Here is a 20200-nt window from a genome sequence, read left to right as displayed (position 1 = left end):
CTGTCTACTTGGAGAGGTCAGGAGAAAATTAACAATGAAAGTAGCTACTTCAGGTGTTATCTACAGTGATGGTTTGGCTGAGAAAAAAATCAGAGAGTAGAATTTACAGAGTAGATTAAAGGAGAGTGAAAAGCATGAAAAATGGCATACATATATGTATATATATATATATAAAATAGGAAAAACAAGAAATTTAAGGAGAAAAAAGAGTCAGAGAGGAAAAATGAATTGGTTAAAGGTCCAAGTTCCACACTAGGATACAGACCAGACAGACGACGGTCAAGGACAGCTACTTCAGAATGTGAGAAGTGATGGAGAGAGAAGGGGGAGGAGCTCTATAGAGAAGGACGGAGAAAGAGAAGATCAAAGGAGAAAGAAGGAAGCCAATGATGGCGTTAGAGGACAGTAGAAGGAAAAATGCCAGAGATCATATTAACTGGGAAACAGAACGAACAAGAACAACACAAAGGAAAAGGCGTCCAGTGCATCAGGACTGTGCTGGTGTGTGGGCCTCTATAGAAAATGGAAGACTCAACAGCCTGCGGGGTGTGCAAAACCAGACAATGTTGTAAGGGGTTCGAGAGAAAAAGGATAAATGAGCCAGAAAGAGGAAACTAACTCAGACAATCAGACAAATAGCTTCCAAGTTTCAAGGCAGGAATGGTCACAGCCTTCATGCTTTTTCTTAAGTGTGCACTAATTTGTTACAGTGCTGGATCCAGCCAGCCCCAAAGGCCCACCCTCATTAACTCTACCTGGGCCACTGTGTCTACTGTTGGGAGGGTGAAAGACGTAGGGATCAGCAAGAAGATCAGATAATCAAGTCTCAGGGGACAGAATTACAAAATCATTGACGAAGGATTGCTAGTTGTTTGCATGCCCCGAGAATGCTTGGTTGAAGTGATCCCTAAGCCTGAAGCAGTAAGCAGCCTTGTACTTGGTCCTCTTGACTGGTTCCTTGAAAAGCTTCAAATGTAGTGTGTTCATCTGCATTTGCTTGATCTACATTTATACTTTTAAATTGTTCCCTAGTAGCTAACCCAACTGATGTCTTAGGATTTTCAGTAGGTGTAGAGAGAGCACCACTAAGCAGGCTTTGTCTTCCATCATTAGTTGGAGGTCCAGTGCTTGAAGAGTGAAACTTTGCTAATTTGGAGCTAAAGCATGGCACCTTAAGAATGGTAGGTGGTCTTTGCTGCTGCATCTCATTCCCATTTCCTTGGCCTTCACTTTGTATGCTGTCTGGGCCAGAGCCTTTATCAGGGATGTCAATAATGAGCTGTTCAGGAATAAGGTCTGCAGTTCTTTCACTGAGCTGGCTGCCTTCAAAAAATTGCTTCAGAACATCCCTCCGATCTCCTCCAAGGTCACTTTTAAGACAGGGTGTATTTTTTGGCTGAGGAGAGCTGGCTTCAGGAAAGGCCATAATTCCGGCATCCAGTTGATTCTTTCCAGAATATGGTGTGTTCCTCAGAGCAGGCACACCATCTCCAAAAGGACTTGGGTTTGGGCTTTCTGCAGTTAGTTTATTCTCTGAGATGTTTCTTTGACTAGGTAGGATGATTGTTGGGGAGACATTAGGTCTTGCATACTTGGTATAACTACTTTCTGTGTGCACAGGGCTGGTTTTTTTGATCTCCCTTGGTGCCAGACCATAGGATGAAGTGTAGTCTTGTAGAGCCAGCACATTGTCTTTATGTGCTGTGGAGCCACCAATACAGCAGGAACCTCTCTGACTTTGGTGAAATAAGTGTGCTTCATTTTGGCCTGATGGGTAACTTTGAGGAATGAAACCAGGGAAAGGCAACTGTTCTCTCTCCGGTGGACTTAAACTAGTAATTTGTAAATCGTAGTTCAAATTCTCACCTTCAAGCCATGTTGGGTCTTTTGGAAGTCCAGCAGGGGAGTTGGTGGAATAAGGATGGTTCCTCTTCTGGTTTGGTGGATTAGCCTTGTGTAAATTCGTGGACTGACCCCAGACATTTCCACTGAAATATGGCTCACTTTCTTTTTGCTTCTGTGCTTGAGTCCCATGGTCCCAGGAGGTCCATGAAGGAAAGAGAGTGCTTTCTTCTTGTCCTATGGCATTATTAATATAATAGTTTCTGGGGTCCACAGGTGGTGCTATCGTAGGACCTGGATTATAGATTGGAAAATTTTCATGTGGATTCCAGGGATAGATTTCACTGTAAGGAAAAGTTTCCTTAGGTGGCTTACCTAAGGAATAGGGAAGATATTCTTGTGGTAGGGTTGAGGCATATTTATCACCTTCGTACTGCCTAATTGTTGGGCTTCCTTTGAAGTTCAGCTCTTCATCACCCCATTTACCTTGTCCTGGAAAAGATTCATCTTCATTTGGATCAATTGGATCCTCTTCATTATACTGCTCTGTCTCCTTCTGGTCTAGAGAATTCATGGGGTACTGTGGATTTTCTGGTTGCCTCATAGTACTGAGAGAGCTAACCCTCTCATTCCATGTATTGCTTCTAATGTATGGTGAATTCTCATTAGGATAGTAAGGATTGTTATAGTCATGGTAAAAAATATTTCCTCTAGAGCCATAGGAAGGATAAGGTAACATTTCTTCCTGCCTCCCATGATCTTCCTTTAGGGGTGGAGGGATTTCTTGGTGATTCCAAGAGTTTCTTTCAGCAGGGAAATGTTTTCTTGTAGGAGAAGGGATTTTCTTAGGGTATGCAGGCTGTTGTGTGCTATGCTTTAATTCAGGTTTCTTAGTTTCTGATTCAAATGGGGTTCTTCTTGGCTCTAAAGCAATTCCTTTGGGCAGATTCTGGCTTTGGATTTGCTTTTTGGGACTTGGTACTCTTCTGGAATCTTCTCTTGGGAAGTAGGAGTTTTCTTGTTGATCAAAAGAATTAAAATTTGGGCTTACCCTGCTACCCTCAGGGTGAGGCAAATTATAATTTGGTTTGTTAATTCCGTATTGTTGAGAGTTTCTCCAAGGTCTGGCTGTATCTTTTGTGGGACTGACTGTTCTTTCTTTTTGACCAAGTGACTTTTCCTTTGGATTTTGGGTTTTCACATTGTGGCTATCAGTAACCTGTTTAGGACCCATGGAGGCCACATTGGTTCCCGCAGGGTGTTTGTTTGAGGCAGCATTGTTTCTCACAAATGGTTTGTTTGAGGCAGCATTGTTTCTCACAAGTGGTTTATTTGCAGCAGGATTGGTTCCCACAAAGGGTTTATTTGAGGCAGCATTGGTTCCTATAGATGGTTTATTTGCAGCAGGATTGGTTCCCACAAAGGGTTTATTTGCAGCAGGATTGGTTCCCACAAAGGGTTTATTTGAGGCTGGATTGGCTCCCACAAAGGGTTTATTTGAGGCTGGATTGGCTCCCACAAAGGGTTTATTTGAAGCCGGATTGGTTCCCAGAAAGGGTTTATTTGGGGCCGGATTGGTTCCCATGAAGGGTTTATTTGGTGCTGGATTGGTTCCCATGAAGGGTTTATTTGAGGCTGGATTGGGTCCCATGAAGGGTTTATTTGGGGCCGGATTGGCTCCCAGAAAGGGTTTATTTGGCCCAGGCAATTTTCTTCCAAAATTTACTGGATTTCCTCCAGAGTTGGGATAATTGACTCCTGAAGTAGGAGGGAGAGGTTTGCGGTAAGTTGGATTTCCTGGACGAGTAGTTTGTTTGCCTTCCCAAGCAAAGGAATTCCACTGAGGACCCCTTTGTGGGTTTTGGTAACCAGGTCTGTTCTGTCTGGGCTCCATGGTACTGGTGGTTTGCCATTGTCTTCCTGAAGGATAATTTCGCATATTCGGATAAGGATAATTCTCATAAATATTTGGCTGACTTGGTCTCCACGGAATTTGGTTTTTCGATACTCCTTGGCCTGAAACATTTACTTTAGGGAGAGGGAAGATACCATTTTGAACTGTAGGGTTGTTGCCAGCATTCGGCCCAGGGCCCCTGGTCCCTATTGGGCTAGTATCATTTCCGCCTTGACTTCCTCCAGGAACTGACTGTGTGGCGTTAGCCTCTGGCACAGTTGAGTTAGTGGAGGCCTCTGGGGGTGGGTCGTCTGGGGGTGGGTCCTCTGGTTTAGGAGGATCTTTTTCTTTGGGTTTTTCATAATCTTCAAACATCTCTTCCGAATAATAAGGACGACCCCCAAAGCCGTGATATCCAAAATATGCATAGTAAGGATTCTGTAGGAACGAAGACAGGAAAGGAGAATTATTCTTTGTTTCCTTTTATGGTGTTGCTTGGAATTAGTGTAACAGGGAAATCTTTCACACAGGCTTCTCTTTCCACTACAGCCTACACTTTCCTTCTAGAAGTTTGAATTCTCTAGTCTACCCTTTGGGTGCTGAGTATTCTTCTAGCCTTTAAGTCCAGGTCCTGAACCTTAGGGTTAAAACACTTTCTTGATCTAGGATCTCACTGTCTTACTCTTCACTCAGGCCTTGAACTTGTGAAAACCCTCATGCTTGCACCTCCTGAGTGCTGTCATGAGCCACCATGTCCAGGTTCACTTTTATAAACCTTAAAATTGTATCCAGTTCTTTGTTTTTGAGGAAGGGTTTTGCCATATAACCCTGGCTGGCCTGTAACTTGCTGTGGAGCTCAATCTAGTTCTGAACTTGCTGTGATCCCCCTGCCTTTGCCTTCTGAGTGCTCGGATTACAGGCAAGACATCATGATTTGCAGTTTTTGCTTTTTGGTTCCATCCTTCTCATCCTCATTTCTGTGTTCTCATTTTACACACCTATGTTGCTGAGGAATCAGTTACATGCCAGACTTTGAATATGGATACATGCTTTTACTTCACAAAGGTAAAGCCTGTCCCACAGTTCTCTAAGGTCCAGTCAGTAAGGCTCCAGAATCTTCCCACTGAACGCATCCATAACTGGGTTCCCCTCCCCACAGAGGTCATTCTCCAATATTGCACATCTAAGGAACATTTATTACTCTCAAACCCAGTTCCCCCAGTTTCTTCTTTCTCTCTAATTTCCCCAGACAGTTAACTACCGAGTCCAGACATTGTATCTAAACTTTCATCCTTGTCCTGTTTTCTTTTATACCTATTACTCCCAAAATATTGAAGCTTTCTCACTGGCTACTGTATGTATAATCATCCCCCCAATCGGCGATTTTTATTTGTTAGCACTATCAGAGTAGGAGAAACCAGGGATGGCTTTCTGAGAATTACAATGTTTTTCTTTTTAAATATGTGTTTAAAGTTGCCTTTACCTTAAAGGATAAACTCTAAATCCTTTAGCATAACATGGAAAGCTGTATGTCTTGTTGCCAGACAGATGTGGGTTGCAGTCCCTTTTGACCACTTTCGGTACCATGACTATTGACTAAGTTCACTTTGTTCACTTGTAATATGGAGATAATAATAGAATAGTTTTATGACCTACACAGTTGGTCATGAAAGTCAAATGATAATATAGGCATATGTTATATATGTCTTCATAGTTGGAACTTTGTGTCCAATAGATGCTACATATTATAATAAAAAATGTTAAGATTTTTCACAGTCATCAGAGCCATGACCAAGACAGTTAGCCTTATTTCCTCTTCCTTAAACTTGATGTGGTTTCAAATGACATCTACTGTTATTTCTCTGAGTCTTTGCACATGATTTCTTTTCTATCTAACCTTTTCTCACCTACACACTCATCCTTCCCAGCACACTTGACTTATCCTTCAAGCCTCAGCTTGAGTGCCACAGTTGTGCCCTGACTTCCCTGAGCAGAGGTAGGCTTAGAATTTGTTCCTGTGTGTCTGCAGCAACACAGCCTTCTGTTGTAATTATCATTACAGTGAATTTTAGTTGCTTCTAAAATTCTAGTTATTCTTCGGGGTCCTTCCACTTGATTTCTCTATGCAAAGTTTTTGAGTAAAAATACTGTTTTTGATATTCTAGTTTTCTAGAACAGTGGGGAATGCTTAATAATTTTCAATTAAATGAATAACCTATATGCATTTTTTAGACATTTGCATATCATTTAGGTTATTTAATTTTTTTTCCTCCCTGTACTGATAATTAAACCCATGGCTTTGGCATGGTAGTTGAGTATTCTACTACTGAGCTGTATCCTCAGCCCTAGTTTTTCTTTGAAAGCAAATAGAATAGAGGGGAAAATAGTTTTATTCTCCTTTGGGATAGAGATGATGAAATAGATACGTGAGAAGATATTTCTAGTATCTAGTAAGAAATTGAACAGTGTCCCCAAGAGGTAGACTACAGATTTAGTGTGTTAATGCTTGGATTATTCTGTTTCACTTGCTAATGTTGTTTATAAAAATCTGAAGTGAAGTTGTATACAATGATCTACTCACTTCTATTTGGGTATTTTATAGTGATTAAAAAAAAATCCTCTCCTATCATTGAGATAACAATTTCACCATCATTATTTTTAAGAACACCTTGTTCCCTTCTCCTTCAGCAAAGGTATTGATTTCTTCTTTCACTGAGTGCATATCACATATTTAGGGAAAAGAGTAAGGGAAATTCATGGATGGACTCATAACCACTAAGATAGTTTATTTGATGACATAGTCTCAATGACATATTAAGAACTGGTTGGATATACTTGATTACTTCCTTGAATATACTAAAAAAGATATGTTATCATAAGACTTAGGTTTGGTCCAGTTTATCCTGTAACTGAAGAGGAAACATTGAATAGTAATTTATCTTCTCTGGACTTCAGTATTCATACAATGAGATATTTAGGGGATAATGCAATTTCCTGTGAAGGGGATATTCTAAGATGATCTTAATTTCTTTCTGTGTGTTCTGCTGTCTAGAGTTCACCATCAATTTTGCAAAGAGGCTAACAGTTTTCACAGGAAATATGTGAGCAATCTTTCATACATGTAGAGGAAATGATGCACCATTTAAGTGGTGCTGGGTTTAGAAGTGAGGGTGTTTATCTGTCTCCTGTGCTGAGACTAGAGGCATGTACTTCTGTGTCCAATGATGTGTCAAACTTATTTAGGTTACTAGCTTGATTTTTATTTTTATTTCACTTTAAAAAAATCTTAGGAACTTGAGTTAAAGGAGTTTTTCATGATAGATTTTAGGTTCTTGTGACACTGGATTAAAAGATAGCAGCTGATAGATTGTAAATCCTAACTGGGGTGATAGCATCATGCCTACTTACTCCTTCTTCATTGCTGAATTTTGGACGTCCAAAGGCTGGTGGTGGTCCCCTCTGAAAGATGAAAAGCACAATGAACACAGGAAGAAATCACTTTCCTTTCCTTTCTTCTTTTCCATTATTTTTTTTTAAAGTTTTGCTTTATAACACATACATTGCATTATATAATACATTATGTAGCTGGGCTGGCCTTGGGTTCATGACAATCCTCCTTCCACAGCCTTCTGAGTTCTGAGATTACAGATGTGCACTACTCGGCTTGGCTAGAAATGTGTGTGTGTGTGTGTGTGTGTGTGTGTGTGTGTGTACGTGTGCGTGTGTGTAGAGGCTGATGTCAGATGTCTTCATCTTTCCTCCTTCACCTTAGTTTCTGAGATAGGATCTCTCGTTGAACCTGGAGCTCACTGCTTGGCTGGAGCAGCTGGGTCAGCAAGCCCTGGGGTTCTCCTGTTTCCTCTTCCTGGTGCTGGGGTTCACAGGTGTGCATCACACTTTTTTTTTCCCAGTGTGAGCGCTGGGGATCTAAACTTGTCATCGTGCTTGCACAGCAAGCTCTTTACCCACTGGTCTTTCCTCGGCCCCCACTTTCTGTGATGGCATTTGTTCATTAGACTGGGGGGGCGTTGAATTGGTTCATGACTAATCGTGTCTTAGTACTGTGAACTTGGTGCTCCCGAGACATTAGACTTGCTATCTACCTATTGATACTTATGATCCTTTAGTGAGTACTATTTTTTTTTAAAGATTTATTTATTATGAATACAGTATGTATGCCTGCATGCCAGAAGAGGGCACCAGATCTCATTACAGATGGCTGTGAGCCACCATGTGGTTGCTGGGAATTGAACTCAGGACCTCTGGAAGAGCCGCCAGTGTTCTTAACCTCTGAGCCTTCTCTCCAGCCCAGTGAGTACTATTTTTATAAGGCTTCTACAGGATCTGAGATTATCTTACTAAAAATACCCACATGCCTTAGCAATCACCTTACCCCACTATCTCAGAGAGAGAGAGAAAGAGAGAGAGAAAGACAGAGAAAGACAGAGAGAGAGAGAAAGACAGAGAGAGAGAAAGAGAGAGACAGAGATAGAGAGAGATAGAGATAGAGAGACAGAGAGACAGATTAATATTTGAGTGATAATGGGTTCCAGCTATACATATTAGAACACACAACAGTATGAGATCGAATAGTGATATTTAGCATGCTTTGTTTACAATTAGAGTTAATTTTCCTAACAAAATTTGAAGGCTTACACAAGAAAAGTAAAGGTGTCCCATGTATGTGGATTATTAAACTCAAGATTATAAAAATGATCACATTATTAAAACAGATTTATATATCCAATTCAACCTCCATCAAAATTTCAATTATATCTTTTGCAGAAATAGGGAAAAAAATTCTAAAATTTATGGGAAAGCACAAAAGATTTAAATAACCAGAAGAATTCTAAACAGAAAGAGAAATTCTGGTGATAGCATGATATCTGATACTTCTCTGTATAGTACAGAGCTATAGTAACAAAGTTAGCATGGCATTTGTACAAAAACAGACACAAAGGTTGGTGGAATAGAAAGCCAAACCCAGAAATAAACCCACACAGCCACAAACACCTAATTTTCCACAAAGGTGTCAAAAACACTGGAAAAAATGCAGCTTCTTTAGCATGGTAAAACTATATATCCACCTGTAGAAGATTTAAACTAAACCCACATCTCTCACCTCACACCAAAACCACCTCAAAATGGACCAAAAGCTTGAGTACAAGACCTGTATCTTTGAAGCTAGTAAAGGAAAACAGATCGAACACTTCAAGATGTGTGTAGGCACAGGTAAGAATTTTCTGACAGCACCATTAGCACAATAAAGACTCCCAAGAATTGACAAGTAGGATTACAGAATGTTAAAGAGTTTCTACAAAGGATGCAGTCACCTGAGTGAAGAGACAGTCTACAGATGTGAAGGAATCATTGCCAGCTGTGCTTAAGGGATAATGTAAAGACTCTAATGAAGTGGAGAAACAGTTACCAGAAGAAGAAATGCAAATGGCCAGTAAACATTTGAGAAAGCATTCAATGCTTTTAACTATCAAAGAAGGGCAAATTAAACTTTATTTAAGATTCTATCTCAACACAGTCTGAATGGTTATGATTCCAGGAAGCCAACGTTAAGAAATGCAGCCAAGGATGTGTGGAAAGAGGACTCCTGGAAACTGCATGTGGGAATGCAGTGACACAGCCACTGTGGATGTTAGTGTAGGAGTTGCTCAGGAAACTGAAAGTAGAACCGTCTGTCTGACCCAGCTGTACCACTTTTGAACTTATACATGAAGGACTCTTAACATCAGTATACCACAGCGATACTTGAATATTTGTGTTTGTAAGCTGCATTCTTCACAATGACTTAAACAAGTGGAATCCCCCTAATTATCCATTAACAGATGAATGGGTAAAGAAAGTGTACATTTACATAAGGAATTTCAATCAGCCATGAAGAAACATGACATAATGACATTTTCAGGAAATGGATGTAACTGGAGATCGTTGTGTTAAGTAAAGTAAGTCAGGCTTAAAGAATACTGCCCCTTTTTCTCTTAATTGTGGACTCTAGATTGTTTGTCCATAAGTCTGTGTATGTGTGCTCTTGTGTGTTTGTGCAGCTCAGTAAATCAGGAGGACCCCAAGAGGGAATGAAGAGATCTTACAGGAAGTGAGAGGGATGGGGAAGAGAGTAATGAAATATGTGTGTCATGAAAGAAAAGCGGGAACTTTTGGGAGTAAGGTGGTGGACCGTCAAGAGAGGAGCCAAGGAGGAGAGAGAGCAGTGGGTGAGGAGGATAAATAAGAAAAAAGAAGCTGGGCGGCGGTGGCACACGACTTTAATTCCAGCACTCGGGAGGCAGAGCCAGGCGGATCTCTATGAGTTCGAGGCCAGCCTGGTCTACAGAGCAAGATCCAGGACAGGCACCAAAACTACACAGAGAAACCCTGTCTCGAAAAACCAAAAAGAAAAAAAAAAAAAGAAAAAAAGAAAACATGTATGTGTGGAAGCACTATTATGAGGGGCTGGAGAGATACTTTCCATGCAAGCCCAAGGACCCAAGTTCAGATGCCCAGTCCACCCAAAAAGCTGGGTGTGGTGGTGTGCATATGTAATTCTAGGGGTGGGGAAGCAGAGATGGGCAGATCCCTGGAACTGGTTGCCAGCCAGCCTAGCCAAAGACATGAACTCCAGATTCCATAAGAAACTCTACCTCTAAGATGAGGTGGAGGGTTATTGAGGAAGACAATGGACATCAGCCTCTGTCCTCCACATACATACATGGACATATACATCCACACACACACGTGCACACCTCTACACAAACACACAAACAGAAAGAGCTATCAGGAAACCATTATTTTGTATACTAATATCAAAAGTTAAAAAACGAGTACATTAAATTAAAAGAAAGTGCAGGGATAGTTAACGTAGCAACGTTTTAAAAAGTAGTTAGTTTTTGTTTCTCTTCAAGAGGTTAATGTAGATGAGATTAATAGTGATTTAATATGAAAATCATGCTACTTTTGAACTATTTACCTGGAACTGCCTATCTCTCCTTCCTTGAGTGTGACAAAAAAAAAAAAAAAGCCACTCTTTTAAGGAATAAACAAAGTAAGGAGTGAATTGTTCATTCCAAACCTTGGTCAGAGAATTATAAGCAAGAAAAACCTATTTCATAGCCAAATGAACAGTTATTGAGTAGTTCTTGATGTGTAGTTGTTTTTAACAGCTTGCCTGTACACAGCAGTTCTCAATGTGGGTCAGGACCCCTTTAGGGTGGTCAAATGATCCTTTTACAGAGGTCACCTAGGACCATCAGAAAACATAGCTATTATATTACAACTCATAACAGTAGCGACATTACAGTTATGAAGTAGCAACAAAAATGATTTTGTGGTTGGGATCACCACAACATGAGGAGCTGTATTAAAGGGTCGTAGCATTAGGAAGATTGAAAAATACTGCCTTTACTATTATTTTAGTTCAAAAAGCTAAATATTATATTTAATGTTAATTTTAAACTTTAAGAACTCTTTGAGAATTCAATATTATTTTGAAAAATTCTTTTTAATGACATATCTGTTAGAAAAAAGATATGATGGAGAGATCATAATGTAATCATGGCTTGCTTCTTAGTGTAAAACCCCGTCTTGTGTCAGTTTTACTATTATATTAAATCATGAAATTCATTGAAGATATTATGATCTCTTATGTGAGAGGTTTATAGTATAACCATTTAAAATTAATTTGTTAACATGTTATTAGATTCATGAGAGGCCTGTCCTTTTCTGAATATAAATGGAGGAGGAGTGGATGGGGGGCAGAGAGAAGGTGGGGGGTACTTGGAGGAGAGGTGGGGGGTACTTGGAGGAGAGGTGGGAGGGAAAACTGTGGCCAGGATGTAAAATAAATAAATAAATATATTAAAAAAAACTTACGTTTTTAGTAGTCATGATTTAGGCCCTGTTCGTGTTGACAACTGGTCTGATAAAAATTTACTTAATTTTTAAAATAATTTTTCTGAATAATTACTAACTTGATTTTGTTTCATACTCTCTACTGATTGGTATATTACAGTATATGAGCTTGTATTAGTCTTAAATGTCACATACTTATATTTAATTTACAGCACATAAAAAAAATCTTACCTGTGGAATAGGCCATGGTGGTTGTTGATAGGGGTAAAGCCCATTGCCAAATGGTGGAAATGGCTGGAAAGAAAGGCAAGTTAGAGTTATTTGGTAGTGAGACTGAAAATGAGAAATGAAAGAAACTGATAATAATTATTTGAAAACTGGAGACTGCTTATATTTTTGTTTGCATTAAATTTCTCTCTCTTTCTTTCCTACTCTCTCTTTCTCTCCTTCTACGTCCCTTGTTCTGTCCCCCCTGCATATTTTTGGTGTAGATGACGGTAATAGTACGATTAAACACTGTATTCAAGCAGTAGTAGATTATGGAACTCCCTTAGACCTCAGACGACCATGCACTATTGTTATTCCCACTGAGAAGCTGAACTGAGGTTCAGAGAAGTTAGTGGCCCCAAATGACAGAGGTGTGACCGAAACCAGGATTCAAATCCAGGAGTGTCTTTTTATTCACTTTGTATTCCCTATATATTTAACTCTGTGAGAAGAGATAACCAAAAGCTGCTGTTTCTGAAGCTCTATACAGCAGGAGCTCTTGAGAAGCCATTTGTACATCCTCTTGTCTTGTGTTGACTACACTTGAGTCACCTGGAAGTACTGAAGGCAGTGGCAGTTTCAGAAGAATATTACGTATCATCAAAGCATGGGTCTGGAAATGCTCTAGAAGCCATTTGACTTATTCTTGGGGAAAGAAGTCTAGAAATGTGAGGAAACTTCCTTAGCATTGCAGGACCAATGAAGGCTGGCCTTTCTTTTCTGACTCTTCTTCTAGTGGCCACGAGACTCTGTATTATATTTTAAAGATTTTCTCACCACATGGTCAAGGTGGTTGTCAGGTCCTGATCCTACCTCAGCCTTCATATTGCTGCAATTATAGGCATGTCCCCCAATTTAAAAGGAGCTTTAGGGCAACAATATTCATGTCACTTTGAACTAAATAAGATTGGAATTGATCTGTCAGGCAACTTCTGATAAATGTCAAAATTTAACTATCAAATTCTTACACAATAATACCTGTACTGAATTTTGGAGGCAGTATGGATGCTGGAAAGGTATGGACCTCCAAGTCTCTTTTGAGGCATTTTTTTAAGCCTCTGATATGGAAGTTGTCTAGTCAAACCTCACCTGAGGTGGCTGGGCTTCCTCTTTGGCCCGTGCTGCTTCATTTGGTGGTTCCTTTGGAGGCTGTTTCTGTGGTTGTGGCTCTTGCGGATTGGTCTGGTTGGGTTTGGCAGTCTCCTGGGTTTGATCAGTCTTGCTCGGGAAATTGGGCATTGGGGGTGGATTCCATGCATTGGGTACTGGCTGAGGCCACATGGGCATCTGGTATGGAGGGTACGGCGGAGGCATGTGTGGAGGCATTGGCAAACCATTTCCATATGGGCCCATATGCATCATCTGAGAGAGCAGCGAAAACAGTAACATTGAATGAGGGCTGAGGACCAGACTCTTCTCACCTTCTAAATGTAAACTTCTAAAACCAAGTCAAAAGCTTAAAAATCCAGTGAAATTTGATGCTAAGATATTTAGTAAAAATTTCATCACGTTTTGTCTTACTGAATGAAAGCTGGCCAAACTTATCAAAAAAGCAGACTTCAATAAGAAATTTCAGTTTAAGAGCTTGACGGGCTGAAGAATGGCCGAGTGGGCAAAGTGCTTGCCACACAAATGTGGGAACCTGAGTTTGGATCACTCGAAACCATGCATGTAAAGTTGGGCACAGTAGCATGATTCTATAACCCCAGTGCTCCTATGGTAAGATGGGAGATGGAGACAAGAGAATCCCTGGAAGCTCATGGGCAAACTGGTCCGGTATATTCAGTACAAACAACAAAGAGAGACACTGTCTCAGGAAAGGTGGAGGGCAAAACTGATGCCCAAAGTTGTTCTCTGACCTTCATACATGTGCACACACATTGTGTGCACATACACATAGAGCAATCTTCCTGTCTCTGAAATCCAGAGTGCAGAGATTTTTTTTGAGATGTACCACCCCACCAAGCATGAGCATTTTATGTTTTTCTAAGTGTACAGATTTTTATGGAAAATTATGTCAAATTCAAAACCCATGTGAATTGCTATATATAAGGCCAGGTACAGAGAGAAAGGGAAATAAAACAAAACAACCAAAACCCAAATAACGTTCCAAAACCAGCCAAACAACAAACACATGAAACCCTCAAAACATGAAGGATTTCACATTGGTGAAAATGTTGACTCTTAGACATCAAAACAGCAAGAAAAGCTGAAGTTTAGGAGGAGAACATTGATTATGATGACTTTAGGTAAAGAATTTACAGAAAAATTACTGAATGGAAAGAATTAAACATAATTGATGAAGTCCTTAATAATGCCACAAAAGTAAAAAGTGACTTGTGGCTTTAGGCTGTCACACAATTTTGTCAGAGGATCAGCTGACACTCACGGTTTAGTTTGTTCTAAAATTTAGCATATACACTGGGCGATGGTGGTATATGCCTTTATCCTAGCCCTCAGGAGGCAGAGGCACCAGATCTCTGAGTTCCAGGACAGCTGGGGCTACACAGAGAAACTCTGTCTCCAAAAAACAAAACAAAACAAACAAACAAACAAACAAAAGAATCAGCATACGATACCACCACAAGAATAACCCATGTTCACTCCAACAAGGTAAAAAAAAAAAAGACACTTCACAATTTTAGTATTATTTAAGAACACAGATAGAGTCCTTCCTTCTAATAGTATTTACAATACGACTTTTGTTGTCATTGCTTGAGGAAATAGATCCTGGAAATTTAGTCAGAACCAAGTGTTCTAGGACATAAGGAATGCTTGTAATTAGTGGACGAGGTTCATTTATAGAATAAAACCACAATAAAAATGAATAAGGAGAATGTTTGTCACTAGGGGGCAAGTGAAAGGGTTTATTGTAATGGTTAGCTTGTGACTAAGACACATGGCTGGTGATTAGCATTGCTGTGAACTAAGACACACGTGACCCAGATTCTGGATATGAACATGAAAGTCTCAGAAGTCATATAAAGAAGAACTTACAGGTGGGGCATTCATGAAGTTGAATTGACTATATCGCATCATCTGAAATGAAAGGAACCCATGAATGTGGCACAAAATGAAAAGCTTTTATTCATTTAATTCACAAAGCATGAGAAATGAGTTTAGGATCTGAAGGCACAATAGTCATAATCTCTTTCGAATTCTATGAATGTAAAACTTGTATTAAAAATTCTAGAGTATATAAATTTTTTGCATATGTGTAGTTTAAAAAAAATTGAACATTTAATATGTCTGGGTGCTTGCCTGCATATATGTCTGTGTATCACAGTGAGTGTCTGGTGCCCACAGAGGCCGGAAGATGGTGTCAGATGCCCTGGCACTGAGGTTCCAGGTTTCAGACAATCTCTATTCTCTATTCTCTGGAAGAGCATCAGTGCTCTTAACCACTGAGCCATCTCTCCAGCCTCATATGCACAGTTTTGTATAAGTGTTCTTCTGTGCACATATGGAAGCCATGACCTCAGATAATGTTCCTTAGGAGCTATCTACCTTCTGTTTTGAAACAGAGCTTCATTTGGTATCTGGGCCTTTCTGATTTGGTTAGGCTGAGTGAGCTCCAGGAAACCTCCTGTTTCCACTCCTTGGTGCTGGGATTGCAAGTGAGTGTCACCAACCTCAGCTTTTATGGGGTTCTGGGGAATCAAACTCAGGTTTTCATGCTTGTACAGCACACTCTTTACCAAGTGAGCTATCTCCCCTGCCCCTGAGTTTCTGAATTTGAAGTTAGACTTCATATTGAATCAATATAGAAAACAAAACAGAAAATAAACATAATTTACTTTGAAGGTTTTGAATGTTCTGTTTATTTGGAATTTAGGATTTGAGAACAAGATAATTCATGGTAAAGATACCTGTTTTGCTGGGTGTGGTGGCACACACCTCTAATCCCAGCACTTTCAGAGGCAGGTGGATCTATGTGAATTAGAGCCCAGCCTGGCCTACATAGTGATTTCCATGACTGCCAGGGCTCCATAATGTAGAGACTCTGTCTCAAAAACTAAATAAAATGAAAAACCCAAACAAACAAAAATACCAAGATTCCTGTTTCTATTGTAGATGGAATTGGACTAACGGTAACTAGTTTGAATTATGTTAAAGATATACGTAAGTATTTACTTTCTAACACTCCCGGGTGTGCATGGCTCTTTACTAGTGAACAAAAACAACCCCAAAGCTAACAACTTAATTTTAACCTAAATGGACGCTGAAGCACGAGTAAACTCCTGGGGGAGAATAATTTTGCTTTGATTTGAGTGAAAGACTTTCAACTTTCCCTCCCTTTGACATTTTATATCCTAAAAAAAAAAAAAAAAAAAAAAGTACCAGCAATCTCCTTTTCATGAGGTTCTAGGTAGGACCCTGGCCCACATCTCCTCCAGTACGGAGCGTAATACATACCTCTTCACTTTTACTGCTAAATCCAGGCATCCGGGGCATTGGCATCTGGAACTGAGGGAGAAATGCAGAGCCTTAGCTGAAATAACCTGTCAGTCTTCCCCAAGGAGTGCAATGAGAGAATACAAAGAAAACGTCCAACACCAAAGGAAACACTCACAGGCATGGCGGCAGAGTTACCGAGCAGACCCAGCAAAAGCAGGAGGACCTCCATTTTTACATTTGATACCTAGAATACAAAACCGAATATCATTTGGGCACAGCAAAATGATTACGCTTTGGGTACTATACAGTTAGTTAGGGACTAGCTTATGGGCACTCTACAGTTAGTTAGGCACTAGCTTCCTTACTTGTTTATCAAGGAGAGTTCAGAAATATAAAGGGATTCTACCTAATTTTATGTTAACTAGTAGATATTAATTACCAAAGTCAGATTAAGGAGGAAAGATGTGTGTGTCAGGGGGAGGCAGGGGGAGAGGGAGAGAAGGGGACAGGGAGACGGAGGGGAATCACAGGAGACTTAAGAGAGTTTATAACCTGAAAAAACAGAGTATTTGTGATTCTGAGAGTTCACTGCCAAGTTGGTTTAGAAGGGCTGAGTAAGGTCCAGCCGCATCCACTGTACATACCCTTGGTTTCAATGAATGTACACTTCAAAAATCAGGACTGGGAAGTTTTATAAGACATTGTATCCAACATTGCATTATGTAGAAATATTAACATTCTGATTAAATAAATTATAGAATTTCCCAGAGTTATTTTTTCATCTGTTTGTGTTTCTATTATTGTTATGACTTTAATAATGCACGTTTGTTCATGGGCTTGTCAGGAAAAAGTAAGAAGGAAGGGACAGAGGTGTGCATTTCGTCCCTTCCTTAGAGAAATAACTGCTGAAGCTAGTGTGTTCAGTGTAGGTTACAAAGCCACAGGGAAGTGAAAAGAGAGCATGGGCAGAGGATCTCCACTCTAACCGTCCGTGAGGTTGTGGATCAAGGCATTTGGGAAGCTTTGGGTGCTCATCTCCTTCAGTTACCCATTTCATCTTTATAGTAGAGTCACAGGCACTCTAGATTTTGTACACCCATGCCTGGATGCATCTTACTTTCTTTTGTGTGCATATAATGTCACTTATTTTTTTTTAAACTATCAAATTATATTGGGTGACTTTTAATGTCCTTTCTACCTCTAAAAAACATAACTGAATAATAGCTAACCCTTATTTTTTGACTTGAAAATAATACTCAGTGGCTGCTTTGAAGTACAATGACTGTAAATCTTTATGTTGTCCACATCATCTTACATATTTAAGTGAGATTTTGTCTTCTCAAGAGCACTTAATAACCTTATCATTCGAAAGACCGGATAATAGAAGAGTAAGTGGAATACTCACCAAGTTACATGGCTTTGGAAGAGAGGCCGGATTTCTGCACTGAAGCAGCAACATGTTCTCACCAAAATTTTCATAAGCCTTTTGGGAAAAATAAGGATTTCTGCATGAGAAGAAACCCCAGTTTGGAAACAGAGCAAATAAATTAAATGAATAGCAAAGCGTCACCTCTAGGGCAGCCCATGGCATATTAGTCATTTTATCCAACCATACCCTTTTTAGAGGGTCCTCAAAATCGAGCTTAATCTTCGGTGCCTTAAGATTAGGATGAGAGCTAAATCAGAGAGAAAATGAGATAGGCATCGTATTTTGAGATACTTCTAGTACACTGTTGACAAAACTTCTTTATGGGAGAATGTACAAAGGTACAGTGTTAAAGGAAGGAAACCTATAAGAGAAACAAACACCAAATAAACTAAGGAGCTGAAACTTTTATCAAAAGATTAGTCTACAAAAGTGATTTGGAAACATCACGGAGTACAGTAGGAAAGTTAGCAAACATCCATAAGTAAGGTCATTATTTGGCACTATACAATATGTTGATAATGGTTTTGATACTCACCCAATGCCACTGAGAAGCTGCACTATATAAGAAGTAAACTTGAACTTTGTTAACCTGTCTTTGAAATATGTTCTTACTAGTCTATGCTGGAAATGACTACAAACTGCTGAAGCCAGAGAAAGCCAAGGAACAAGACACATTTATTTCTTAATAATAAAACAAAAATTCTTCAAGAAGGTCATGTTCAGTACCCAAAAGACTTAACATAAAAAGATCCCTCCTTGTCAGGAGGCTTGATAGCAGGATCACATTTAAGCACTGTTGTAGACATGCACAACCAATCAGCTTTGAGGAAAATGGTTTTGCCATCACAAGAGTTTAAAGTAAAAAAAAAAAATCGAGTGCAAAATTTATACTGTGTTATTATAGGAGCTGTGGAGTGAAGTCTCTTATTATCTGTAATAACAGCTCAGAAAAACAAGCTTACAGCAGTAAGATTTAGAAGGTGCTTTCCTTGTGAATTTGGGCTTTGAAGTATAGAAACTTCATTTATACAAATATATTTTGGGAACAAAAGTGACTATTAACTATATGCTACTGACATAAACCCCTGGCCACCATCAAAAGGTGGAATAATATAGATCTAGTTGATATACATTTAATATGTAATTAAACTGGAAGGTTATATCTATGACTGACTCAGTTATTTGGTGCGTATTCTATGAAAGCCTAGAGTATAGTTCCTTTTAAAACTCAGATGTAACTTAGTTGTTGGGGATTTAGGATTTTAGAGGAACTGACCAGAATGGCAAGTAGCTCGCAGATGTTTATGATAATATAACTATGGAAAAACTGTAGTTGAGAAATTCACTTAGAGTTATGTATTTGGCTTGTTGGTTTTTCTGCAACTCGGCTTTTCATAATAAAGACTTCACTTCTAAATAAATCCAATTCTGCTTCTTACCAACATGAGCGAGCTTTGTATTCCTGGTTGATCTGGGGTGCTCGGGTCCTTCTATGTCTTCCTGAGAGAACATGTTTGTCATGGTGTGCTAGCTTACTTTAATGCTGGCATTTAAAACCCAAGGAGGAGTGAATTTGCTGCCTAAAGCTGACTCCTACTTCTTACTCTTGTGTCCACCCAGAGGTTGCACATGTGCTCTCCTTCTAAGGCATGGGAAATGCAGTGTTTCTTCTTGGGCTACACAACACTGCCGTTTTCAGAGACCCTATTTCCAAATTTTACTGCTACAAAGAATAAGGTGGCATTAGACTAATAGTCATTAAGTAAATTAGACATGTTTTTCAATCTGTATGTATGCAAGATTTGCAAACGGGTATCTGATTCAAGCGTCAGGCTGCCTTTGTCTGATTGTGTAGCAGTTGAGTCGCAAGTGTAACCATGTGTTTACACTGGCATGAATTTGCTAGAGGTAGGCCACTTAGGGGCAGTGAGGATGGAGTGTGACGCATGGTGTTGACAGTTCTGAGATATGTTTGTGCTTCCCACAGAGTCTGGGGAAGCCTTAGCAGACAGGCTACTGGGAGTTGGTACCAATTTACCTTCCTTCCTTCTGGTCTTTGAAGATGTGTTCTAGTTCAAGAGGGGAAAGGCGAGTCACACATAAATGCATGGATTCTGAACCCAGGGAGCGAAGTCTTGGTTTATAGATGTATTAGTTAGTAGGTCTGCTACCAAGTTACCACTGTTGGCTTTGTTTACATTAGTTCTCTGTGTTACAATGTTGGGTATTGATCATGGAAATCCATACTTCTGTTGGGAGAATTAGCCCTTAGTAGGATTGGATTAGGTTATGAGAAATAACTTAAACTCTTTTTTTCCTTCAACACCCCCACCCCTGCAAAGAAAACCTAAAGATATACTTAACCTTATAAAATATGTTGGAACCAGGCTGTGACTTTTCTCTGTTTACTCATCCATTACTTCCTATTTTATAATTCTTTTTTCTGTCCAAACAATTATAACTGTCTGTGAACTTGTTTTATAACATGGCTTAAATTCTTTATGTGTATC

General features: G+C 39.6%; 1 protein-coding gene across 2 annotated transcripts; it reads right to left on the bottom strand.

The window, feature by feature from the left end:
* Positions 1-907: 907 nt before the first annotated feature.
* On the bottom strand, positions 908-17720 carry Enam (enamelin). Of its 2 annotated transcripts, XM_006991648.3 has the most exons (8): positions 17667-17720; positions 16437-16505; positions 16280-16330; positions 14861-14902; positions 12953-13225; positions 11828-11890; positions 7145-7195; positions 908-4174 (listed from the first exon to the last, which is right to left on the bottom strand). In XM_006991648.3, exons 1-8 carry the CDS (start codon positions 17718-17720, stop codon positions 908-910), a joined length of 3870 nt encoding a protein of 1289 aa, XP_006991710.3. The 2 variants fall into 2 exon arrangements, with proteins under 2 accessions (XP_006991710.3, XP_042113538.1); XM_042257604.2 differs by lacking the exons at positions 7145-7195; positions 11828-11890; positions 12953-13225; ... (2 more) ...; positions 16437-16505; positions 17667-17720 and having other exon boundaries at positions 908-3111; positions 3541-4111.
* Between the last annotated feature and the right edge of the window lie 2480 nt (positions 17721-20200).

This window comes from Peromyscus maniculatus, chromosome 10, assembly GCF_049852395.1.
Source record: "Peromyscus maniculatus bairdii isolate BWxNUB_F1_BW_parent chromosome 10, HU_Pman_BW_mat_3.1, whole genome shotgun sequence".
Taxonomy (NCBI): domain Eukaryota; kingdom Metazoa; phylum Chordata; class Mammalia; order Rodentia; family Cricetidae; genus Peromyscus; species Peromyscus maniculatus.
Note: the sequence above shows the minus strand (reverse complement) of the source record. Positions and strands in the feature narration are given on the sequence as shown.

What these genes read in the sequence shown, in the direction of transcription:
- Enam (XM_006991648.3), bottom strand. Translation starts at nt 17,720, where the DNA reads ATGTTGCTGCTTCAGTGCAGAAATCCGGCCTCTCTTCCAAAGCCATGT. An exon ending in TTAGCAGTAAAAGTGAAGAG is followed by an intron (nt 14,903 to 16,279) that starts GTATGTATTACG and finishes CTTTCATTTCAG; the next exon opens with ATGATGCGATATAGTCAATT. An exon ending in AATTCAGCAATGAAGAAGGA is followed by an intron (nt 4,175 to 7,144) that starts GTAAGTAGGCAT and finishes TCGTTCCTACAG; the next exon opens with AATCCTTACTATGCATATTT.